Below are 26,490 nucleotides of genomic sequence, written 5' to 3' on the forward strand. Positions count from 1 at the left end.
TACTTTCAATTTAAAGCGGTTTAGCAGTGCTCTTTACTGGAATCAAAAATCTTTGCTCCTTCTCCCTTCTGGTTTATCTGGGATCTGCCACAATACGTGGCCTATGGTGAATTGAGAGAGAGGTTAAAGAAACTTCCTGTTGTCAACTTTCCCATATGTTTTTTTTGCTTGTCATAACCAAAAGTACTTGTTTTATTGGATCCTAATAGACTGTTCTGTTTTGTTTCTCACAAAATTGGGTGACTGGGCAACAGAATGGCAGCTGAAATTCAATATTGGTAAATGCAAAGTAATTCACATTGGAAAACATAATCCCAACTATATATATATATAAAATGATGGGGGTCTAAATTAACTGTTATCACTCAGAGATCTTGAAGTCATTGTGGTTAGTTTTTCTGAAAACATGCACTCGATGTGCAGCGGCAGTCAGAACTAACACAATGTTGGGAATCATTAGGAAAGGGATAGATAATAAGATAGAAAATATCATATTACCTCTATTATCCATGGTGTGCCCACATCTTGAATACTGCATGCAGATGTGGTCACCCCATCTCAGAGACAGATATTGGAATTGGAAAAGGTATGGAAAAGGGCAGCAAAAATGATTAGAGGTATGGAACCGCTTCCATATGAGGTGAGATTAATAAGACTGGGACTCTTCAGCTTACAAAAGAGATGACTAAGAGAGGGATATACTCAAGGTCTATAAAATCATGACTGGTGTGGAGAAAGTAAATAAGGAAGTGTTATTTATGCCTCATAACACAAGAACTGGGGATCACCAAATGAAATTAATAGGCAGCAGGTTTAAAACAAACAAAAGGAAGTATATTTTCACACAGTGCTGAGTCAACCTGTGAAACTCATTGCCAGAGGATGTTGTGAAGGCCTAGTCTATAACAGGGCATCGGATGAAGTGGGTTTTAGCCCATGAAAGTTTATGCCCAAATAAATTTGTTAGTCTCTAAAGGCATGTCTACACTACAAAATTAGGTTGATTTTTTAGAATTTGATTTTATACGGTCTATTGCGTATGTCCACAGTAAGTGCATTAAGTCGGTGGAGAGCATCCTCACTACTGTGGATAGCATCAACTTACAGAGCGGTGCAATGTGGGTAGCTCTCCCACAGTTCCTGCAGGCTCTGATGCCCGTTTGAATTCTGGGTTAAGCTTCCAATCCTTGATGGGTCAAAAACTTTGTCACAGGTGGTTTCGGGTAGTCAGGCCCCCCCAACTTTTGTGAAAGCAACGGCAGACAATCGTTTCTTGCCTTTTTTCCAGGGTCTCGTCTGCTGGACCCATTCAGCGTGCTGTCTGCTGGGAGCTCCAGTCTGGGGCTCCATCCGCTGGCTCCTGCCAGCCAGGGTCCCACTCAGCCCCACTCAGCTGGCAGACCTCAGTGAGGTTGATCAGGGGTGCCTGGACAGACATGGCTATTCTCCTCTTAGAGCACCAAATGGGAGTGACTCCAGGTCATTCTGTTTTTTACATTTTGTCTCATGGAGATTCAGTCCTGCCTGGAATATCATGCGAGCTGGAGGCTTCTGCTTCAGGCTTCTCTCCCAGCCAGCAGCACCACGCGGTCACACCTACCCCAGCCTGTCCCTTGCTCCCATGGCTTATGAAGCCTGGACAGTAGTAAAGAGCCGTTCAACTTGTGGAATGAGAAATCTCTATGGCAGAAAGAGATCTAGGGGTCATAGTGGGCCACAAACTAAATATGAGTCAACAGTGTGATACTGTTGCAAAAAAAGCAAATGTGATTCTGAGGCTGCGTCATTACAGCGTGTGTTGTAAACAAAGGACGACGAGGAAGTCATTCTCTCCGCTCTACCTCTGCGGTGGTTATCGGCCTCATGACTGGAGTATTGTGTCCCAGTTCTGGGGCACCGCATTTCAAGAGGGATGTGCGAGAGATTGGAGAATGTCTCAGGAGCATAGAGCAACAAGAATGATTAGAAGGTCTTGTACAACTCTCCTATGATGAAGCTGTGAAGAATTTTAGGTTTGTTTTAGTTTGGAAAAGAGAGAAGCTGAGAGGGACATTGGATTTAGCAGTTTTCAGGAATCTGAAAAGTGGATGTTGTCAGGAGGAAGCGGAGAAACTTGTTCACCTTAGCCTCTAATGGATTAGAACAGAGAAGCAATGGGCTTAACAACTGCAGCAATGGAGAATTTTAAGTTTGGACATTTAGCGAAAAAAGTTCCTAACATAAGTCAGGGTGGTTGGACAGTGGAATAAATTGCCTAGGGAGGTTGTGGAATCTCCATCTCTGGAGATATTTAAGAGTAGGTTAGATAAATATCTATGCGGGATGGTCTAGACAGTATTTGGTCCTGCCATGAGGGCAGGGGACTGGACTCGATGACCTCTCGAGGTCCCTTCCAGTCCTAGAGTCTATGAAGGATTGCACTCTATGGGCCACGTTAAGATTATTTCAGAGTCCTATATAGCATTTAGTCCCTATAAAAAACTTCATGAAAAATTTCCCCCACCCCTAACAAAAATGTTAATTTATCACAGCAGCTGAAAGGGTAAGGAACCCGGGACTTTGTAGAGAGAGCTTCCATATTATTTAACTCATAATTGATATAATTCAAAGTAAAATTTCATAGCGCAGTCTGTTCTAAGACTAAAAATGCAGGAGGGGAGTCAGAAAAAGGAACAGTGACCTGTTTCCACCCGGTTTCGAACCGAGGATGTTTCGTGTGTTAGGTGAATGTGATAACCGCTACACTATGGGGCTTCTTTTTTTTTTTTTTGCCACAGACTTTGCTGAACGCACAGGAATGTTTTCTCTAGCTACGGAAGCTACCTAATCCAATGTCTATATCTATGGCCTTCCTGCTCAAAGTGGTCATGCCCCTGCCAAGGCTGACACAGCACGGAATGCATGTGACACAGTGACCTGGCTTGGGCAGGATCGCTAGCAAGGCATGATACTTTTGCCGTTAAGCAAACACAGAACTTCTTTCCTGGCCTCTGCCACTGAATGCCTCCATGCATTACACTGTGCCCTATCAGTGTAGGAGGACTACATGAGCTCGGAAAACATGTCATCGCAAGTGCGGTTTTTTCGCCTTCTAATCTGTGATAACCTCAGGGATGGCGATGATAGGGGGAGCATAGTCACCAGTACTGCTGAGTTTGCCACGCTGGCCAAACAGGAAATGAAATTCAGAAGTTCCCGGAGCTTTTCCTGTGTACCTGACTAGTGCATCTGAGTTCAAAGATCTATCCAGAGCGGTCACAATGGAGAACTCTGGGATAGCTCCTGGAGGTCAATACCATCGAATTGCATCCACGCTACACCAAATTCGACCTGGTGATGTCGATTTCAGCCCTCATCCCTTCATCAGGGAGGAGTACAGAAATCGATTTTAAGCCATTTTTGTCGACTTAAAGGGCTCTGTCGTGTGGACGGGTGCAGGGTTAAGTCGATCTAACGCTGCCAAATTCGACCTTAAACACACAGTGTAGACCAGAGCTAAGGTGCCACAAGTACTCCAGGGTTCAAAAAGGAACTGGATAAGTTCAATAGGCCCATTAATGGCTATTAGCCAGGGTGGTCAGGGATGGTGTCTCTAGCCTTTGTTTGCCAAAAGCTGGGAACAGGCAAGAGGGGATGAATCACTTGATTACATGTTCTGTTCGTTCCCTCTGAAGCTCCTGACATCGGCCATTGTCGGAAGATAGGATACTGGGCTAGATGGATCTTTGGTCTGACCCAGTATGGCCATTCTTATGTTCATTAATATACTCTTTGTGCTCATTTCCAGTCATCACTGAATTTTGAAAAGCATTCTGAAAATTTATCATGGACAGAGAATCGTTATGAAGCAAACCGCAGACGACACAACTCTTCAGATGGGTTTGATCCTAGTATTGGACGTCCTAATGGAGGTATAATTTTGTTTCTAAATAACATCTGTCAGTGCTGTGTGTAAGCTTTGTAGCACTTTAATGTCTTTTACTACTGGGGGAATTCTGCGTCACTGCGCATGTGCAGCATTTGTCCCCCGCAGATTTGACATTGACGTGGAAGTGAAGGGAAGCCACGAGTGGTCATGTGACCTTACCCAGTAGTATGCTTTGAGTGCTCAGGGCAGCTGTTAGGTAAATCACTGTGGGGAAGGGGGTGGGACTGGGGAAGACCTGGCTGGTGGCTCCTACCCTTCACCAGGCTCAGCTGCTAGTCCTGGCTGGGCTGGGACTTCCTCTTCCCCAGCATGGCATCAGGGGCCATGTCAGACCCACCCCTAGGTTTCTCCCCCAGCTGTAGGAAACTCTGCAAACTACCGCCCCCGCCTCCCGTGCTTCCTGTGCCCATTGTTCCTCAGCTGCAGGGGTAGGGATCCTTTATAGAGGGAGCTCCCCCCGCACTCAGAACCCCCTCATATCCAGAGCCTCCTGCCGAGCCCCACTCCCCCCGCACTCAGAACCTTCCACAATGAGCAACCCGGATCCCACCCCTCCGAGCCCCACTCCCCCCGCACTCAGAACTTTCCACAATGAGCAACCCAGATCCCCACCCACTGAGACTCCCACTTCCAGACCCCTCTGCTGAGCTCTATCTCCCCATTCCCCCCCAACCTCCATGCAGAACCCCAACCACTTTCACCTGGACCCTCCTGCAGAGTCCCATTATTGTTGCACCTAGAACCCCCAACAAGCCCCTGTGCATCCAGATCCCCCCCATATTCGAATTCCCCACTGAGCCACCCACACCCAGGTTGCACCACACAGAACCCTATCAACCCACACCCGGATCTTCCACATACTAAGCCCCTCCACACCTAGATCCTGTCTTGCTGAGCCTGCTTGCTCACACCTGGTGCACTTGGCGCGGAGGGGCAGGGCCCTAGAGTGTTTCTGGGGCAGGTCCAGTCCTTGTGTTGTGTCGGGGTTAGGTGCAACCTCACCACTGAGTCCATGTCCCAGAGGGGACATGGGAGAGATCTCCCATCTCTGTGCAGCCAGTGGCTTGTGCTCTCCAATGCGATGCTGGAGCTTCCACCTTTATTTGACAAATAAAATTTGCAGAATTTTAAAATTGTGTTCAGAATTTAAAATTCTTTTTGTCAAAGAATTCCCTCAGGAGTATTTTACCTATAGACATTCTGTCCTTTCTTAATATGCAAACACCAAATGCTTTAGCGTAGGAAGGCTGAATCTCTAGGACAGTGGAGGCATGGAGAATGGAAGCAGTGCAAGGGGTATGTGGTACAAGAGCAGTTCTTTCAGGGCAGGTAGGATGGCCGAGGGTTGGTTAGAGCAGTGTGCCACTGGGTGCACTGTATTGCTCTTTTGAAAAGGAGCAGTATTAATACCCAGCTAGCGTATGCTGGTGACAGCAACATATACATGAGCAAACAGGAGAGGAGCCTGACACTATTTAATTCAGACCAAGCTCCTTTGGGGCCACCTGTTTTTTGTCTTGTTCTGAAACCGAGCTCTTCTCCTTAGTACAGGGTAGAGATCCTACTCTGCTGCCTGTACGAGTGAAAAACTCACTATACTATCAGATCCAGAATGAGCATAGAATGTTATTTGATTCACTCATGATTTTTAACTTTCTGTATCAATTTTGCAACGTAGAAATTCTTTCAAAACTGCTTGTAATTCCATTTTTTTAAATTTAAAAATCTAAGGACATTTTGGGAGAAAAGAGAAAAATGGTTGGCGTTCACAAGGCAGGAATGGGACAGAAAACATACACCATCGTGGGGGAGGATACCATAGTGGAGGTTCCCGCTCTCGTACCAGCACTTTCCACTTTGGAAAAAGCCAAGGACTGCTGCATGAAAATAATGTACCTGACAATGAAACTGGGAAAAAGGAAGACAAGGAAGAACCCAAGCAATTTGAGGCTGAGGATTTTGTAAGTTACTTGTAATTATAATAAACAAGGTTTCATTGTTTCTTCAAGTGCCATTTTGTCTATTATGCAAGCTACTTCATGAGATTTCACCAGTTACAGCTCATCTTATACAGAGATCACCCTTTCCATAGTTAAGAGGGCATTGGTGGTTTATCCATTAACTTGTTTCTAGTCTTACCTCCTTTTATTATTATAATTGTACTATTGTGTATAGTACTCATTTAATTTGTTTAGAGATTATGGCTTTTGGGATATAGGTCTGATCCAAATCCTTCACTACAATACTTTACCATGGCAAGTACTATATAATAATTTCGACACAACTTTCTTTTCAGAAACTGGAAGTAGAATAAGTTAGTAGCCTTTCTGCCATGTAGAAACCCAGGCTGGAAGCCTCCTCTTGAGTTGTGAAACCTGGAAATTGCAGGATGTAGGAGAATTTGAGCCTTTCTGTTCTGGATGACCAACACCATTCTCCTCTTTTTTTCTGGACAGTCCACAAAATGGCATTGATTGCAGTGTGTGAGAAGGACATGATATTGGATTGGGATTAGGCACCAGAGGAAAATACAGTAATTTACATTCAGCTGAAGTATTGGTCTGTTTCAGAAACAAAACTGGGTCTGTCCTCAGTCCTTTCTATTTAAGAACTGATTTCTTTTGACAAAGGATCTCACATTTGAAATGAATTTTAATGCAGTTCTCCAATACTAAATTTCATTCATAATCAGTCTTGAAATATGAGCCAACTAAGCAATAATTTAAAAAACCCTTTCCTTTCAGCCCTCTCTGAATCCTGAATATGAGAGAGAACCAAACCAGAATAAATCTTTAGCAGGAGGTGTATGGGGTAAGTGTGTTTGATTGTTTGGATAGAAAATATAGTAAAGGTTTGGAGATGATTGTTTTAAATAAAACATGGAAAGAGGGGGGTGTTTTTTTTTTTTTTTTTTTCCTGGATAGAACAATGGACAAGTTTGTTTGTTACAAACATGTATTTTGAAGTCAAAAGGACTCTGGACCTTACTAAAATTTAGTTTACTTTTCCTTTATGAAAACCGTGCTTATTGCCTATAATTGTGTAACAGAACATTAGTTTGTAAGCACAGGCATGGTCAGCACTTCTGCAAGGCACCTTTTGGTCAAGGGGTTGCTAGGATTTGGTCTCCAGGCAGGGCACATGATGAAGAGGGGTTAGTTGACCAAGTGTTGTGTGACTGCCAACTGGAGATTTTATAAAAGAATGTTTCTGGATCAGTCTTGGAAGATGTTAAAGGTAAGACTTTTGAAGGAGGTGGGATCTGGCAGGAGGCCTATGAGATAGCAAAGACAGCTGTCCAGGGGGAAGCGTGCATCTCTCCCCTTGTCTTGCTGAAAGTTGGAAAGGCCTCTGGTGCCTGAAAGGAAGGGCTCTGAGTAGATGGACTCTTATTCTGACAATCAGAAGTTTGAGAGCTGGGGCACACCTGTTGGGGACCGGGGCTCAGCATATCTGTCAGCCCCTCAGGAGGGGCCTGTTGGGGCTTAGGGCTGTAGCCCGACTCCTGCTGAACCCCCAAGATGACTCCCTCCTCCTCTTCTCCCCCCCACCCCCGGGCTGGGAAGAAGCCCCTACCCTGCTGCAAGACAAAGTTCCTGAGCCTCCCCCTCCAGTCTAGGGGGAGGCTGGCGGGGGAGGAGGGAGGGCTCCATGAGACTCACTTTAATGGTAAAAGAGCCACATGTGGCTTGTGAGTCACGGTTTGACCACCCTCTCTTATATAACTACTGCTAGATCCTTGCAAACTTATTACCATGAATGGAACAGGAAACAGGTCAGTTAGATTTGAAGAATGAGCTTTCCAGAGTGTTAGGCTACAATCGGATTGATCTTCACAAGAAAGGCAAGAAATAGTTTAATTTGCCAAACATATGAGCGTAAACTACAATGATAACTTGCTGTTGCGGTGCGTTAATTGATTTTAGAGGGAAATGGCATATTTCATCCTTCATTACAGCCTTTGCAATTGCAAGCTTAAAAGTATACTTGGAAATCTTAAATTGGAATAAGAATAGCCTTTAAATTAAGAGAGAACTAACCTGCAAGACAATTGGAAGAAATTGTAGTTCATGTAGATATATTACATATTAAAGTCTGGATCAAAATGGAATATAATTTTTGTTCCATTATTTTATTTCACTTTGTAAATATGGCACAAGAGCTTATTCCATGCTCTGAATGAGTTCACATAAAGTTAAATTCTACAAGAACAAAATATTCAACTACTGTATAACAAATAGTATACTTAATTTACTAAAGCTTACCAACAATAAAAGGAACAGCATAATGATTTTACTTTTAGACAGCCTTTGCTAGTGTATTACACATAAACTGGTTTTGCTGATGCTACTCTAACTTTCCATGTGGACACTTAATCTGCACTAAGAGCACCAGTTTGCAATTTAGCATCATCAGGGAGCCAGTTTGGAATAGCTGTTGGGCTTTAAATTCATACCCTTGATTATTCTGTGCTAACATCTCTATGTAGATGAGCCCTAAATTAGCTTCTCTAATAGAAATGGAGTAGTGACTTTAGAGTTGAAAATAGTCTATCCAATATCTTTTAATGAAAGAGGTCTAGCAGCATGCCTCAGTGCAAAAGACTTAATTAGTGTGATAATTTCTTATGTTCATTTATTTGAGTTGTATTTTATAGAGAAATGCCATGTCTCTAAGCAAACGTGGTTAATGACCTTAAAAGTACTGTCTTTCAAATAAAATCTCACCCCTAAAGTAGATGGTAAATGCAAATAGTGCATTTTATTATACTTTCCACAACTGAGGCATGTTGAGGTAAAATAACAAACTTGAAACAGGAAATGTGTGAGAGAGACACTTATTGCTCTAGAGCTCAAGGGTGCCATATTTCTTCTGTTCATGTGGGAGAGTTGTTCCTCTAGTTTAGGCTATGAGCCATCATTCAGGAGCAAGTGCAAGACTAATTAGCCCTGGCCAGTTGTTGATAAAATAAGCAGGAAAAATGTCTTCTCTCAGCAGCTATATAGCTTTCATATGAACATTCAGATGTAAAATTACCAAAATCAAACCCTGTCTCTGGTTTTGAATTAGCAAAGTAATGTACCCAAAGGAAGAAAACGCTTGTAAACATTTAGCACTGTTTCTCAAGAACATTAATTGTGTATGTAAACAACAATTCACGTTTTTTAATTCTCACAAAAAATGTGAGGTAAGTAGGGTATTGTAGGTATGGCAGCTGAGAGTCAGACCAGTTATTTTACTTGCTCTACACCAATGAGTTATTGGCAGGTCTGAGACTGAACTCATCAGTTTCTGATTCCCTGGCCTCTTTGCGCTGGACCACACTGCCACCCAACATTTTGTATCCTGAAACATTAGGGAGAAGTCTCATTCTCTGATTTATTTTATGTTGCTTTTGTTTCTGTATAGAATATCCTCTGAATCCAAAATCTAGATCTCCAAGAATGCTGGTCATTAAAAAGGGTAATACAAAAGATTTACAAATATCTGGATTCCCTGTAGTAGGAGGTCTTCATTCACAGCCAGTTAAGAATGGAACTGGTACAAGTGTTTATAAAGGATTAGTCCCTAAACCTGCTACTCCACCTGCAAAGGTAAGTTTGAACTCTGTTGGAAACATGAGTAAGTCATCTGTGAAATGTGTGCTAGCTTTTGATGCACTTGTCTCATATCTGGGAGTACTACTTCATGTAACATTACCATGTTTAAATATGGTTATGCTTAAAAAGTAACTGAACATTTTTTTGAACTGTATTTAGACCCTTCCTATTTCTGCTACATCTTTTTGAGGTAGGATGATATAAGAACCGAACAGTGTATTCCAGGTGAAAGTTGAAGGGACACAACTGATTTGTGTAATGTGAATATATTTTCAGTATTTTTCTATCCAATCCTTTAATACATACTAACGTTTTCCTTTGCCCCCCATGCATGCAGTAGAGGCTTTAATCAAGTTTGTCCATAAAGACACCCCCCTGGGGTGGTTCTGATTAAATTTAGAATCCACCAGTGTGATGAGTAGGTCAGATTATTTCTTTTAATGTGTATTACCTTGAATGAGTTAAGAGAGAAGATAAAGGGTCAGCACAGGTATTACTTAGGGCGTAATTTGGTCTGCAGTACTCTTGGTAAGGTTTGACTGAAATAATGCAGCTTGACTCTCAGAGCTCAACCTGAATTTGCAGGGCTGGCAGTAGAATAAAATAAAAAAAAAACTGAGCCTATTTGTTATTGAAGTAATTGAAAATAAACGTAGATCACCAGTGCCATTTTCGTCTTTTTTAAATGAAGCCATGCCTCCGTGTTAGGTTCATTCTTACCTCACTTCAGGAATTTACATGCTTTATATGTAATGGAATTAATTGTTTGAAGGTGAAAAATATTTTGAGTTATTGAAAATGATTTCTTTAATATTGCAGTGCTAGATATACAAAATATTGCACACAGCTTTTGAATTTAATTTTGTCTGTTTAGATAACAGAACAAGGTATAGATATAATAAGTGCCAAATGATTCATAAATCAAATGTAAACTATTCTTCAAGTGCTTGTTCACATCCATTCCACATTAGGTGTGCGCGCCCCACGTGCACAAACGTTGGAAACTTTTTCCCTTACTGGCTCCCCACGGGCCGGCAGGGCCCCCGCCAGAGTAGTGCCACTGCACCATGCATATATGCCCCTGCTGGCCTGACCCCCTCCAGTTCCTTCTTACTATCTGTGGCAGTGTTGGAACAACGTCTTGCTCTCAGCCTTAAGAGTTGCATAGCTGTTATCAGTTACCAGTTAGTTAGCATTTCATTGTTGTTGGACGCTTAATAGATTAGGTGCTTGGAGGATTCCAGCATCCGCCCTGGGCTGTGGGGCAAGCCGCAGGCCCAAAGATTTAAGGCTTGCACCATGTGCCGCAAGCGTATGCTGGTTAGTGACCCCACGACTCCTGTCTGCATTGCCGGGGGGAAGCTCACCAGAGAAGTGTAAGATTTGCAAGGCCTTTAAGCTGAGAACAAAGAAAGAGAGACTTTCGCTTAAAGCAGTTGTGGATGGAGGCTGTGCTGCAGCCATTGGGCTTGGAACGCCCAACGCCAGCCCCAGCTTCCTCGGTGCGGAGTGCCCCAGAGTTGTCGAGACCCGGTAGCAGCCAAGCGCCTCAAGAAGCCAAAGTAGGCTCCGGCACTGCTCATCTTCCCCGGTGCAGCCCAAGGCAAAACCGAAAGAGGGGCACGGATGCTCCCCGCAAAGGAGACTGGCGCCATATCAGGCCCTGGATACCAGGAAGAGCGGGATGGACACTGCACTGACTTCAGCACTGGTGGCACAGGCGCCACAAGTCCGACCAAGTCCAGCCATAAGTGAATTCTGTAGATGAAGGGCTCGAGGGTGTAATAGATCCGCCCTCCACACCTGACACCTTTTGAGGCTGCAAAAGACCTCATCGGATTGTCGGTGGCAAGCATCCTCCCGGCCAGGGAGAAGCCTTTGGCACTCGGACCCAGGATGCCATCGAAGGGAAAGCCGACAGTGGTGCGCCCTTTGAGGGCACTGTCCTGGTCGAGCTCCGAGTCTGTGGACTCCCAGTTACCCTTGACTCAGAGGGAAGTCTCGATACTGGAGGCGAGTCAACTCATGGGGGTAGTTCAGGACACATGGCACTCTCCTGCAACCCCCCGAGACCGGCGCCGAGAGCTCCCAGAAGGCACTGGTCCTGGTCCCGGTCCCAGTCCAGAGAGCAGTGGTACCGGTCCTGCTCCTGATCAGCAAGAAGCCGATGGTCAACCTCTTGCAGGCACAGATCGATGGCACCACCGTGGCCCTTGCACACATGTGGCCAGGCATGCCAGACTGAGACTCAAGACTTGGCAGGCTTGGCTCGACCGTGTCTACCGCCCAGGCAGGGACCCCCTAGACTTGATAGTGACAGCCCCGGGGGACATGCTGTACTCCCTGATGTGGTAACAATCCCAGACCATGGTTTGCAAAGGCTTCACCTTTGCTGCACAACAGCCAGATTTGACGCTGGTAACAGATGCGCCAGGCCTTGGATGGGGGGCTCACCTGGGAGACCTCAGGACTCAGGGCATGTGGTCAGGGGCAGAGCAATTGCTCCATATCAACATGAAGGAGTTCAGGGTGGTTTGTTTAGCATGCCAGACCTTTCACATCACTCTGAGTGGTCACAGCGTGACAGTTCTGACAGATAACACAACTGCCATGTTTTATGTAAAGCAGGGCGGAGCCCGTTCCTCCCCGCTCTGCCATGAGGCTCTCCTTCTCTGGAACTTCTACATAGCCCACGCCATTCACCTCAAGGCAGTGAATCTCCCGGGGAGCAAAACGAGCTGGTGGACCACCTCAGCAGGTCCTACTGCAAGCACGAGTGGATGCTCAGAGTAGACATCGTGCTTTCGCTTTTCTGAAAGTGGGGGTTTCCCGATGTGGACCTGTTCACCACCAAGAGCAACGCCCAGTGCCTGCAATTCTGCTCGTTCCAGGATCACAGCCCAGGCTCAATAGCCGATGCATTCGCAATCCCGTGGGGAAGGGAATTGAAATATGCCTCTTGATCCCCCTGGTGCACAAGGTACTGCTTAAGGTGCACAGGGACAGGGCATGATCATTCTCATTGCCCTGTCCTGGGCCCACCAGCACTGGTTCACCATGCTCCTGGAGCTGTCAGTGGAGGCCCCGGTAACCCTACCCCTACACCAGAACGTCATTACGCAGGACGTAGGGCGGCTTCTCCACCCCAACCTGCAATTGTTCCATCTGACGGCATGGAAGCTATGTGGTTAAATGCTTTGGAGAGCCAGCGCTCCCTTCCTGTGCAGCAGGTTTTTTTTGGTAATAGGAAGCCCTCTACCAGAGCGACCTACTTGGCCAAGTGGAAGAGGTTCTCGTGCTGGTGCGGGCCACAACAGGTGCAGTGCCAGCCATTCTAGAATACCTACTGCACCTCAAGCAGCAAGGGCTGGCCCTGTCCTCATTAATCTGCAACTGGCGGCTGTCTCTGCCTTCCACTCAGGGTTTTCAAGTAGCTCGGTTTTCTCCCACCCAATGGTGAGGCGTTTCCTCGAAGGTCTAGAAAGGGTGTTCCCTTACTCATGCCCCCCAGTCCCTCCATGGAATCTCAACTTAGTCCTTTCTTAGCTCATGGGGCCGCCCTCTGTTCAAGACCCTGGCTACCTGCTCCCTTCTCCAACTTCCCTGGAAAGTGGCATTCCTGGTGGCCATCACCTCGGCCAGAAAGGTATCTCAGCTGAGGGCTCTCACCTCGGAGCCACCATACACTGTATTTCACAAAGACAAGGTGCAGCTCCGCCCATACCCTAAGTTCCTCCCAAAGGTGGTCTCGCAATTCCATCTGGGTCAAGACTGCCAGTGTTTTTTTCCCCAAACCCCATGCGGATCCGAGTCACTGCAGCCTGCCACACCCTAGATGTCCGCTGAGTGTTGGCATTCTATGTGGAGCGCACCAAGCCCTTTCGTAAATCCACACAGCTGTTCGTGGCTGTAGCTGAGAGGATGCGAGGCCTTCCGGTGTTGGTGCAGCGAATTTCGTCGTGGATTACTGACTGTATTCGGGCGTGTTATCACCTCACTGGTGTCCAGCTCCGGGGGTCATGGCCCACTCGACCAGAGCACAGGCAGTTTCCGTGGGGTTCCTGGCACAGGTCCCGATCCAGGAGATCTGCAGGGCAGCCACCTGGTCATCGGTGCACATCTTTACGACCCACTACGTGGTCAACCAACAGGCATGGGAGGGCGTGACAGTTGGCAGGGTGGTCCTCCGATCGATTGTTTCGTGACCCTTACCCTCCTCCAAAGGTAAGCTTGTGATTCACCTAATGTGGAATGGATGTGAACAAGCACTTGAAGAAAAACAGTTACTTAACATTTTCGTAAGTGGTGTTCACGTCCATTTCACCACCCACCCTCCCATCCCTTTGTCGGAGTCAGAGCAAGATGGAACTGGAGGGGTCAGGCCAGTGGGGGTATATATGCACACCGCAGTGATGCCACTCTGGTGGAGGCCCTGCCGGGAGCTGTTACGGGGAAAAGTTTCTCACGCTTGTGCATGTGCCGCGTGCACACCTAATGTGGAATGGACGTGAACAAGTCATCTCGAAGAACAACAGTTACGAAAAGGTAAGTAACTGTTCTTTTACAACAAGGAAATTTTTGTACAGTCTTATAGAATGATCATGTGTGTTTTTATTCGTTACTTTTTTCTGAATAAACAGATTTTAGTTGATGATGATTTCATTTTTCGTTCAGCCTGCACAGTGGAAAAGCCAAACAAAAGAGAATAAACTTGGGACTCCATTCCCTCATGAGTCTTCATATGGTATTGGCAACTTTAATGCTTTCAAATCAACTGCCAAGACTTTTAGTGTATCACAGAATTCCGTGAAAGAGGTATAGTGGTTTTTTTTGCATCAGATCCCTTTAAAATTTCGAGGTATTAATCTGAGTAACCTGCTATACACTGTAAGTGAAGACTATTCTATCCAGTGTTGTAGCCATTTTGGTCCCAGGGTATTAGAGGCAAGGTGAGCGAGGTAATATCTTTTACTGGACCAACTTCTGGTGGTGAGAGACACAAACTTACATAGAGCTCTTTGTCAGATTTGTCCGGACTGTCTTCAGACCTGAAGAAGAGCTCTGTTTAAGCTTGAAAGCTTGTCTCTCTCTCAAGCAGAAGTTAGGCCAGTAAAAGGTTTAATTTGAGGTTAAATATTTACATATTTAATATTTAAACTTTTACCAGTGTTATATACCTCAAGCATTGGCAATACCTGCCAACCTGTTTTGTGGGTTTGGAAGGGGAAAGGTGGATGGTTTAGATGTTTAGTCTGAGAATGCTGAATATCAACATTGCTGATGGTGTGATACAATTCCAGAAGTACCGCCTTTGAGGCAATACTCGAATACCTTCCAAATCTGATTTATCAGTGGGTGCACACAGAATACATCCATTACCCATGGGTAGTGGGTAATTTGAATAAACTCCGCTCTTTATTATGTAAGCATACTAAGTCAGTTCTGGACTCTGGATGCAGGTGAAACTATAGTAGGTTTAAATTTTTAATTCTTGATCAGTAAAAGGAACTTTTGTCTTGTGTCCTATCCAGTAAATTTGTCTTAAACTTGCCAATTTTTCAGTGTTCTTACTTTTTCCCCCCCCTGCATTAGTGTAATCGGTCAAATTCTTCATCCCCTGTTGACAAACTTAATCAGCCTCGATTAACAAAATTGACAAGAATGCGCACTGATAAGAAGAGTGAATTCTTAAAGGCACTGAAACAGGATAGAGTTGAAGAGGAACATGAAGATGAGAATCTTGTTGGGGAAGAGAAGGTAGTTCGGTTCACCAACTCTTGCAGATATAGTTGTAATACATCTCAAACCACACATTGTTTTATTTGGTTGTAACAAGACTATGTTTCACTTTCCCTGAACACTTACGACTGCAAAAAATAACTTGCCATGACAGAATTTCTAGAAATATAAAGTGTAAAACAGTAATGAGGTCAGGATTCCAGGCCTATTTAATATTAGGGAACGATAAATGATCTTTTAATGTCCTTATCTGCTCAGGTATTGAACCACTGTCATAAGAACATAAGAATGGCCATACTGGGTCAGACCAAAGGTCCATCAAGCCCAGTATCCTGTCCTCTGACAGTGGCCAATGCCAGGTGCCCCAGAGAGAATGAAACAGGTTATCATCAAGCGATCCATGCTCCGTCACCCAATCCCACTGATTAAGAAGTCTGGTAAATTGGTTGCAAAAGGGACTGTTTGTAGTGAGCTCAGAGAAGTGACTTAAAAGTTACTGAGTAGCAGAGACAGGTGAGGAAGAGTGTGGCCTGCATACTCTCCTGATAAGCAGCAGGAAAGACGACTTCTAGGCCAGTACTGGACTATGGCTCAGGCAAAAGGAAGCAATGCCATTTCTAAGGCTGGTGTTCTGCTTTGTGCCTGAGCTCCTGGGTTCCAATATGTTGGGTAGGAAGTGGAGAATTCTTCAGGATAGAAGCGGGAATGGATTTGGCAACTGAGATTTGAGGTGGATGAGGCCAGACATGCCTATTGATTGCTGCAGATTTCCTCTGAGACACCGATTTGGAAATTGTTGGTGAAGGAAAGAGGGAAAGCTGCCCTGTTCTGATATTTGTTTTTTAATTTAAAAAGTCACAGCACTGTAAATGTATACAGTACTTCAAAAATGGAGTAATTAGATCAGGCTTTTCCACTCTTGTGACAGACAGCTTTGGTAGGGGGAGTCTTGGTTTGGTGTTTAAGCCCCAGTATAATGATATGTCCCATAAAAGGGTTAAATTTGGGATGCTGTTATTTCAAATAGTTCCCAACTGATATCTGGCCATATCTCAAGCATATGCAGTTTTGTTGGTAGCTTCAACAGAGATTGAAGACTGAATAAACATGAGTTCTGAGCTACTCTTCCTTACCTATAGAAATGATTCATCCAGGGCAGGTTTGAGAGACACTGTCAGAGTGGAGAGAGAGGGGAGCTTGCATTGTTGTTGCCTCCCGTGGTACCTGATCTGTGGCTGAACTCTAAGTACTATTTTGAGTGCTGATCCATATTTGTATTCCACCGTGAGTAGACATAAGCTCCATGTGCCTAAACCGGAAAATTCTTGCAAGCAATGTCTGTTGGGCTGTGCCTGCACCCCTGCTCTTCTTGTGTCTCACAGAAGGCATAAGGGGCATGGTGAACGGACTGTCTCGCTAGTTCCTTCTTACAGCCACGTGACCAGAGTCTATTGTCAGAAGCTGATCCTTTGTCGTCTTCCTATAAATATTCAGTTATATTTGATTTTTTTAGTTTTTTGATAGTTCCCTAGTTACTTAGTTAGAATCCCCACCCCAGGGAAACGTCTGTCTCCCGGCATGTGACTTAAATTATGTCCAGAATATCGAGCTTCAAAAACTGCATCTCCTGCTCTAGCTCACTTTGAGTCAATGGCAACCACCAGTACTGCCTCTACCTTGGAGAAGCTCATATCTCTACTGAGCACAGTACCAGCTGAATGTGGCAGGCATGAGAACTCAAATTTCAGAAGTACATTGTGGAGCATGCAGTGAGGCCCCAGTCAGTCTTATGCAGGGGAGACCCACTGTTCTTTGGCCAGAGTCATTGAGGAGCATGCTGCCTAGTACTGTGACTCCAGAGCAGAAAAGATCAGAGGAAAAGACCTTTGTGTGAGCCCTGTCATGAGAATAAAGAGCACTCTCTCAAACTTAAAAGCAGATCCCCTTCTTATACCTTCTAGGACAGGTGGGTGAACAATGGCCCGCGGCCCACAAGCTGCCCGTGGGACCCTCCTGCCCGGCCCCGAGCTTTTGGCCTGGGAGGCTTGCTCCTGGCCCTTCCCTTGCTGTTCACCCTCCCCCGCGGCCTCAGCTTGCTCCACTGCCTGTGCAGTGCTCTGGGCGGCGGGGCTGCAAGTGCCTGGAGCAGCACAGCTGCAGAGCCGGAGCCTGACCTGGTGTTCTATGCTGCGTGGTGGTGTGGCTCCCTGTCCTGGCGCTCCGGGCAGCGCGGCTGTAGTGCCACCAGCCACCGGTGCTCCTGGCAATGCGGTAAGAGGACAGGGAGTGGGAGGGTTGGATAGGGGGCAGGGGAGCTCGGGGTGGTGGTCAGGGGGCAGGGGTGTGGATAGGCGTTGGGGCAATCAGAGGGCAGGAAACAGGTGCTGAATGGCGGCAGGGGTCCCCAGAGTGCAGTCAGGGTGTGTGTGTATGGGGTGGTGGGGGACACTCAGGGGCAGGGAGTCTGGGGGTGGTCAGGGGACAAAGAGAAGAGGTGGTTGGATGGGGCAGGGGTCCTGGGGGGGTAGTCAGGAATGAGAGGAGAGGTTGGGTGGGGCAGTCAGGGCAGGGGTCCCAGGAGCAGTCAGGGAGAAGGGGTGGTTGGATGGGGCAGGGGTCCTGGGCATGACAGGCATGAGAGGAGAGGTTGGATGGGTGTCAGGGGCGGGGGTTCTGGGAGCTGTCATGGACTATAGCGGGGGTGAGATGCAGGAGAGGTCAGATGGGGGCAGGACTGGGCCATGCCTGGCTGTTTTGGGAGGTGCAGCCTCTGCTAACCAGCCCTCCATACAATTTTGGAAACCCGATGCAGCCCTCAGGCCAAAAAGTTTCTCCACCCCTGTTCTAGGAGGGGAGATCCATCCCCAGCTCTTTCCAAGTTGTGGCCAAGTGTGCCCAAGCCACAAGAATCTATGACCTCTTCCCCCCCAAGTCTTATGGGCAGATCAGAAGGCACATGGGGGCAAGGGTCCTTCAGTACCAGCCTCTGCACGAACTGTAGAACCAATTAAAATGAGATCCTGGGATTCAAAGTACTGGGAACTGCTGGTACTGTTGAAAACAGTCAAGTTGGAGACTTGTTTACCGGCAATACCATCAGAGCCCCATAAGGAACTACCCCATTGACATCTACTCTGATGGTACAGAAGCAGATGGGGTAACGGGGATGCAACTGAAAAAGTTTGGGGACTACTGCTGTACAAGGCAACAGGCAGCCTCAGTAGCATCACTTCAAGAGGTCTTCCTGCTTGATATTTGCAGGGCAGCTATGTGTAGTTTCATCCACACGTGACATGCATAATTTAGCACAGCAGTTCTACAAGCAGCTATACTAGCATTCTCATACCCTCCTTCTCTGAGTACTGTTTGTCAGTTACCCACAATGGAATACACATAGGGATCAGCACTTGAAGAAAGGGAAGTTATTTACCTTATTGTAATGCGTTCTTCAAGAGCTGTGGTCCCTGTCCCCATCCCTTCCCCTCTGTGTTGGATCATGAGATTCATAGTGGAGAAGGAACTGGATATACAGTCAATCCACACCATGTGGAGCAGGAGGCGAGCTGAGTCACAGAATCACTGGACCCTGATTGCAAGAAATCTTCAGTCTCAGGTTTGTGGACTGCATGCCTACCCATTGTGGAATCCAGACAGGCACCACACATCTCAAAGAAGTGTAGTTACAATAAGGTAACTAACTTCCCTTTTCCACTGCTGCGGGCAATCCACTACTTCTAACTTTAAATATATTTAGAAGTATGAATAAAGATATTTTTTGAATTGATGGTGAGTTTCTCCATTTAAAGCTAATTTTAAATGGTACACAATCCCAGAAAAATGGCAGTTTGTCAGAGTGTTACTGTGTGGATAATGTTTCCTTTGAATTATATATAATGTATATTTAATACACTTTTTTAACAGGATGACTCATTTAATTTGCATAACAGCAACAATTCTCATCATGAGAGGGACATAAACAGAAACTTTGAAAATGAAATTCCTCAAGAGAATGGAAATGCTTCAATGATTTCTCAACAGATCATTCGGTCTTCAACTTTCCCTCAGACAGATGTCCTTTCAAGTTCACTTGAGGCAGAGCATAGGTATGTACTTTATATCGATGCCTATGGTGGCTGTTGATCATCTTTTCCCGAATTCATGTCCCTGCCAAATTCATGGTCCGTTTTGGTCAATGTCACAATCATATGATTTTAAAAATAATAAATTTCATCAATTTAAATCAGAAATTTCAGTGTTGTAAATGTGGAGATCCGGACCCAAAAACAAGTTGTGTGTGGGAGGAGGGAGATTGCAAGGTTATTGTAGGGGGTAGGTTGCAGTACTGTTACCCTTACCTCTGTGCTGCTGCTGGTAGCGGTGCTGCCTTCAGACAGATCTGAGCAGCTGGAAACTGGTGGCTGCTGACTGGGAACCTATCTTTGAAGGCAGAGCCACTGCAGCAGCAGGGCAGAAGTAAGGGTGACATGGTATGGTATTGCCATCCTTACTTCCTCACTGCTACTGGCGGGATGCTGCCTTCAGAGCTGTGTGCCCGACCAACAGCTGCCACTCTCCGGCTGCCCAGCTTTGAAGGCAGCGCAGCAGTAAGGGTGGAAATACTGTAACCCCCCTAAAATAACTTTGTGATCCCCCTGCCACTCCGTTTTCCGTCAGGAACCCCAATTTGAAAAACGCTGGTCTCCCCTGTGAAATCTGTGTACTATATGGTAAAAGCATACACAAGACCAGATTTCACTGTTTGTGACGCGTTTTTCTTGGACGTGAATTTGGTAGGACCCTATTCATGACTGATATAAACTTAAGTAATTTGAATATATGGATATAACTAATGCTCTGATATTGAGTTCATAGTTAATTGGTTTAAAATATAACTTCTCTTGGGTTGTACTTCTAAAAACGTAATTGTTTGACATTTTTTAATGTTTGGACAGAGCCTTATGGACTAGGTTTCATTTGCCTGTGCTGGTTCTCTTATACACTGTCAATTTTAAAAGACCACATTTTGGGGTTTTGGAGTTCTTTTTAGACTGATTTCCACATAAACATTCTCAAGTAGAAGGAATCTTAGTTAGTCTTGCCTGCATTCTTTCTGGTAAGGCAATGACACGTTGAACAGTGTTCATCTAAGTATTCTACAGCTTTCCAGATTAAGGTGATTTTTCCAGAAGTGTTGCTTTCTGGGATTGGATTGTAGTGAAGATGTTTTGTGTGTACGCTATTGGTGTGGTAAACTGAGCTGACACTCCTTGATTCCTTGTACTGGTGCCTTGTGAATGGCCTCTTCTGGAATTTCTTTTGATGGTGGTTGACTTGCGGGAGGACTCTTATGTGGTTCTAGAAGTAAAGTGAACAGAACATGTTTGTCACTATGTATCCAATGAGGGGTAGGATAGGGTGAGGGGTGATCCTTCTCATTGTTTCCCTTCTTCAAGGAACAATTCTTGTATGCCACCTTCTCTAACACAGTGATCCCATAAGGTATTAAGAGTTGGGGCAGGGTAAAGCCTCTGAGTGATGCAAGCAGACCCAACGTGAGTTCATTAGTCTTTGCAGATCTATAACATTTCCAGAACTAGAAAATCGCGCTTCGGTTATCCTGTTATAAAGCTGTTTGTTCCATCATCTGGTAATGTTACTAGCTCAAGCATGGAATCTGAATTTGGTCTTAACAAATTAGTGCATCCACTATTTTGAGCCCATCGACAGTTGTCCCAGATATCTTAAATCTCCTTGCTAATGGCAATAGTTTAATGAGCTTCAGGTCCTTATTGCTAACACATTGTCTGTTTTAAGATGGACTGTTCACCAGCATTCTAACTTTCTGCCTGTGGTCCATCTCCATCTCTCTTTTGGTCTTTTGCTTCTAGTCTGTCTGTTTGTTTGTTCTTTGTTGCCATGCTTCTGGAGAGAAACTGGGAGCTAAATAAACCCTCAGTTCATTTTTAGACTGCTACAGCATTCTTGTCAGCCGTAGAAAATAGATCAAATGGTTTATTCTGTGAGTGCTCAGAAACAAGGATGCTGTTTATGTAAACATTATGTCCCTGCCTCCTCCTCACTCAGGATGGTATGAGACTTGGTGGTGGTCTGTCATTGTTTAAAGTAGATTTTTATGGATATCTCTTCAATGGGCCTCCTAGTGAGCAGTTTCTCTGCATGTGTAAATCTGGTAGTGGCATGCCTAACTACATACTTGGCATGTGCAAGTGCCAGGTGTTGTGGACACATTTTAAAAATCTGTTGAAAGCTTCACCTTTAGCATTTAGGCATGTTTGATTAATTTCCAAAGTTACAAATATAGGCATTTACTGAAGAATCAGAATAACTCTGAAGGACAAGCTCATGTTTCAACCTGTGTGCATAGGTGAAATAAAATAAAAGCCACAAACTCCCACTGTGTCAATAACATAATGAAGTATGTATTTTTTGCAACTTGTTATTGTTGATTGCTCTCAAATTCTGAAGACAGGTATCTATTTAAGCAATGTTCTAAAAGCAGAATTTTGAATGTTTGATATAAATGTCACAATATTGTCTCTCTCTCTCTCTCTCTCTCTCTCTTTTTAAAGGTTGTTAAAGGAGATGGGTTGGCAGGAAGACAGTGAAAATGATGAAACCTGTGCTCCACTAACAGAGGATGAGATGAGGGAATTCCAAGTCATTAGTGAACAGGTGATACTTACTAAAAACTACCAAGCATTACATTTTCTATTTGTTTACACTTTGTGTTTCAAAAAACACAATTGAGGGATTGTCAAAACTGGATTGTGACATGGAGTGAACTGGGTAGCTCGAGATGACTCTGGAACAGGTACATATTATAAATTATCATATCATGTTCTTCAATATGAAGGGAAGTTCAGAAATCTGGATGGCTTTACAGGGTTTAATGCACTAGCGTTGTCCCATATTGGCCCCAGGATATTTGAGAGATAAGGTGGATGAGATAATCTTTTATGCACAAAGGTCTGTTGGTGAAAGACATAAGCTCGCTCGCGCGCTCTCTCTCCGCCCTCCCCCCCACAAAAGAAATTGGTCCAATTAAAGATATTATCTCACCCACCTTGTGTCTCTTAGGGTATGGCTGCACTTGAAATTTGGCAGCGCTTTGAAGTGTGTGTATGGTCGGAGCGTCAGCACTGGGAGAGAGCTCTCCCAGCGCTGCACGTAAACCACATCCTTTAAGGGTATAGCTTGCAGCACTGGTGTCATAAACAGATAGCTAAGGGTTAATGTTTCTTTTACCTGTAAAGGGTTAACAAAGGGAACCAAACACCTGACAAGAGGACCAATCAGGAAACCGGATTTTTCAAAGCTGAAGGGAGGAATTTTGGGTGTTTCCTTGTCCACTTGGGTCTTTGTCTGTTTTGTTGCTCTTCTCAACTTGAGAGGATCTTTTCAGTCTTCTAATCTGTTTTCCAGTTGTAAAGTTACAAGGAAGCAAGTACAAAGGTAACCTTTGTAGGTACAAGTACAAAAAGCTATAAGTCTTTTTAAATTGTTTTCTGTAATTTCGCTGTGGATCTGGCTGGGTGGAGGCTCTTGTCGTATGTTGGCTATATGAGTACTTTATGTATTGTTTTGGAATAAGCGTATATCCTTTTCTATTGTTTTTTTCATTTCTATAGGTGAAAACCCTGTTTATTTTACCATCTAGATTACAGAGAACTGTTATCTATTCTTTTTTTTATTAAAGCTTTGCTTTTAAGACCTGTGTTTTTTTTTTTTTTTTTTTTTTTCCTTAGTGACCCCACCAGGAAAATGGTGGGAGAAGGAAAGACGTGGGAGGGAAAAACTGCTCTCTGTTTTAACTCTCCTATGTCCAGGTCGGGAAGATTAAGCTAAGGGAAAGAGAGAAAGATTCTTTTCTGTTTCACTTGTCTTTGGTTTGTCTTTGTGGAAGAGAGGAGAACATCTTTTGGTAATTGGATGTAAAGAGGTTGCATCAGTAACTCTCAGGTTAGCCCAGAGAGGAAATTCTGGGTGGGAGAGAGGTGGGGGGAATGGTTTATTTCCCTTTGTTAGGAGACTCAGGGCATCTGAGTCTTGGGGTCCCACAGGGAAGTTTTGGGGGACCCAAGTGTACCAGGCGCTGAAATTCCTGGTTGGTGGCAGCCTATCAGATCTAAGCTGGTAATTAAGCTTAGAGGCTTTCATGCTGGTACCCAATCTTTGGGACCCTAAGGTCCAGATTTGGGAATTATACCATGACTGCTGGGAGCCACGCTCCCAGTGCTGTGGCACTGATTACACTGAGGCTTTACAGCTCTGTATCTTGCAGCGCTCAGGGGGGGTTTTTTCACACCCCTGAGCGTGAAAATTGCAGCGCTTTAAAGTGCCAGTGTAGCCATACCCTTATAGGGTTTTGGCACTTAACACCGCCCCCCCCCTTGCAGTATCTAGTAGTGTATTTAAAATCCTTGTGCAGATACAAAATTTGTATCAGCATCTAATCTGCAAAAATGATCAGCAGATATCTGCAGATTTGCAGGGCTCTAAAAATCCTCCTCTCCTGCCTTTAAAAGGCTAGGGGAGTGAGCCTTGAAAATTCATGCTGCATCAAATGTCTGTTTATAAAAGATGTAAGCTTACATCTAGGACTTGCAGTGAAACTGTTTAATTTCCTTTCATTGCTACCAGTGATGGAGCTGCACAGAGTCTATAGACTCTCCAGTTCCTTCGTCTCAATCTGAGGGGGGTGAAGGGATGGTTCTTACCTGCATGCTTTTTTACAGTTGCATAATCTTCTAAACTCTGGGGTTTCTTTGGCTTCTGGAAAGCTTTGTCCTGTGATTTCCAAGGAAGAGGGGTGAAGAAACAATTCTGACACTGACAGTTTTTCCCCCTCTTTTTTAGTATATGATCCTAATTAACATGGAAAAAATCTGTATCTTTGAGTTGTCTTACCACATTGTACATATGAACTGTCCTTTTGTTTTAGTGCAAATCATACTGCTGTCAATTTTCAGCCCACTAAATGTTCGTTTTTACATTTCAGTTACGAAAAAATGGCCTTCGAAAAAATGGCATTCTAAAAAACGGCCTCATCTGTGACTTTAAATTTAGCCCCTGGAAAAACAGCACTTTCAAACCCACTATTGAGAATGAGGATACAGAGACAAGCAGCAGTGACACATCAGATGATGATGATGTGTGAAGAATTCTCTAACAGCTTTAGAAGCTTGTGTGATCTCATGCAGGTTTGGGGGTGAATTGTTCAAGCCCCTCACCCCCCAGTCTATAATTTATGTAGAAGAATACCCATTAGAAGAATAATTTTGGGACTTCTCTATGAAGAAAACAAGGAATGTTGTGTTGGGCTGTGAACATTACTATAATTACTTTATAAATCAATGTTGTAGAATGAGGACTTTGGTTGATCCAGCGTCGACTTTCTTCATCACTGCAGCATTTCTCTGACTAGCAATGTGACAATGTAACAAATGAGATTTTCTCATTTAATAATAAAAACAAAAATTGTATAATGTTTTGCAAAGCTTCTGTCTTAAAATGTCCAGGTCTTTAACAGAAAGGGGCAACTTGACAGTGTTTTGCTTGCTGAGTCATTTCTTTCTTACAATGGAAATCCTCATGTCTACTTTGTACGCAAAAAAAAAAGGGCAATGTAGCATGTTGGCTAAAACGAGCAAAGTGCACTAAAACTTCGTTTTCCTGAATTGAGCTGTTGTACTGTTCCACTTTTTCCAAACATAATTGCTCTTTAGCCATTAATAGTTCAATTATTGTTACAGCAAAAAGACTATTGCTGCAGTTCCAGATTTATAGAACTGACTTAAAATCAAGAGCTTTATTTGGGTGCTGCAAGGTCCAGGATTCTCAGAGTGGATGTTAACAAAGATTTTTGTGGGAAAATAAACATTTTGATAAATTATTCACATGCAGAAAAATTGATTATACTGACTGGATCTACATGGAAAATAAACTGGATTTACAGAATATTGTCTCAGTGCATAGCATCACAAGTATTGTTTATAAAACCCAATTAGTTTGTTTGATCTTTATTAGATTGCAAGTATACTGTGACAGCAATGGTTGACTTTCAAGCTTTGAGAACAAAATTTGATCAGCAGTCTTTGCGTTTACTAGTATGTCAGTTTTATCTGTACAATATGCAGTTAATTTCAGTGGCGTTGTTTAAAATCTCTTTTATAGTCTCACTAATTCTTAAACCACTATGGTCTTGTTATATAGTTTATTTGCTACTGGAGATAATTTGGCAGTGCCAATTCTTAAATTATTTGTACAGGTTTATTTTGTTCATTTTCCTTTTTAGCGCTTTATTTTTCCTTCTGAGGTTCCAGCAGTATAATTCATAAGCATAAATACATTGTGATATGATTTCACACTTCTATAATGTAGATCTATACAGATATATGTAGATTTTCCCCTTAAAGTATTTCCTATTGTAGTAGATCTTGCATAGTGTTATGTTTTATCCAAGATTGACTTTCATAGTGAAAATTATTTTCCTAAAGGGCAGACTTTTTTCATATTTTAGTTTTTGGGGTTGGGAAAACTTTTTACAAGTGAACATAGACTCATTTTGCAAAGGATAAGAGGAGTTTAAACAAATACACTTTCAGTCCATGTATGAAGGCAGGTTTCTACTGCAAATTGAACAAAGTTAAGCATGTGTTCATTTGGGCACAGAATATCTGAAAGGATGTTGTTTTCTTTAATTGCCTGGTTTTGTCCAAGATGCTGATAAGAATGGAAATATGTTTACTTTCTAAAGAGAACTGCCATGTTAATATCACAATTTGCAATAGTTACAAAATGCACCCCCTCCATCACCCACTTTTGATAGCTTAATCTGGTTTGTATTCATTTTTCACTTCATAGCACCTTTTTTCATGCTTTTACCTGCAAAAATTTAGGGCACTTCCCCTGTACCCTACCAAGGGCTTAAGGTGTGACTCAGTTAATTTAGATACTCCCATCCTTCTTTTACCTAGGACTTGGGCTGTAAAGCACCTACCCTTAAGAACATAACTGCCATACTGGGTCAGACCAAAGGTCCATCTAGCCCAATATCCTGTCTGCTGACAGTGGCCAATGCCAGGTGCCCCACAGGGAATGAACAGAACAGGTAATCATCAAGTGATCCATGTCCTTTCGCCCATTCACAGCTTCTGGCAAACACAGGCTAGGGACACCATCCCTGCCCATCTTGGCTAATAG

At 44.1% G+C, this 26,490-nt stretch overlaps 1 protein-coding gene across 5 annotated transcripts in view; it reads left to right on the forward strand.

Annotated features, from left to right (window-relative positions):
* Nucleotides 1–25,245, forward strand: part of GPBP1 (GC-rich promoter binding protein 1) — a 79,283-nt gene extending 54,038 nt beyond the window's left edge. For all 5 annotated transcript variants that reach the window (XM_032785427.2, XM_075066959.1, XM_032785426.2 and 2 more), the window contains exons 5-13: nt 3,788–3,911; nt 5,660–5,889; nt 6,673–6,739; nt 9,338–9,522; nt 14,203–14,343; nt 15,121–15,285; nt 19,189–19,370; nt 21,858–21,960; nt 24,287–25,245. In XM_032785427.2, coding sequence (XP_032641318.1) covers nt 3,788–3,911; nt 5,660–5,889; nt 6,673–6,739; nt 9,338–9,522; nt 14,203–14,343; nt 15,121–15,285; nt 19,189–19,370; nt 21,858–21,960; nt 24,287–24,445 — 1,356 coding nt within the window. In that variant the 3' untranslated portion in view covers nt 24,446–25,245. The remainder of the gene's footprint in view (nt 1–3,787; nt 3,912–5,659; nt 5,890–6,672; nt 6,740–9,337; nt 9,523–14,202; nt 14,344–15,120; nt 15,286–19,188; nt 19,371–21,857; nt 21,961–24,286) is intronic.
* Nucleotides 25,246–26,490: the final 1,245 nt, after the last annotated feature.

This window comes from Chelonoidis abingdonii, chromosome 6, assembly GCF_003597395.2.
Source record: "Chelonoidis abingdonii isolate Lonesome George chromosome 6, CheloAbing_2.0, whole genome shotgun sequence".
NCBI classification, from domain to species: domain Eukaryota; kingdom Metazoa; phylum Chordata; order Testudines; family Testudinidae; genus Chelonoidis; species Chelonoidis abingdonii.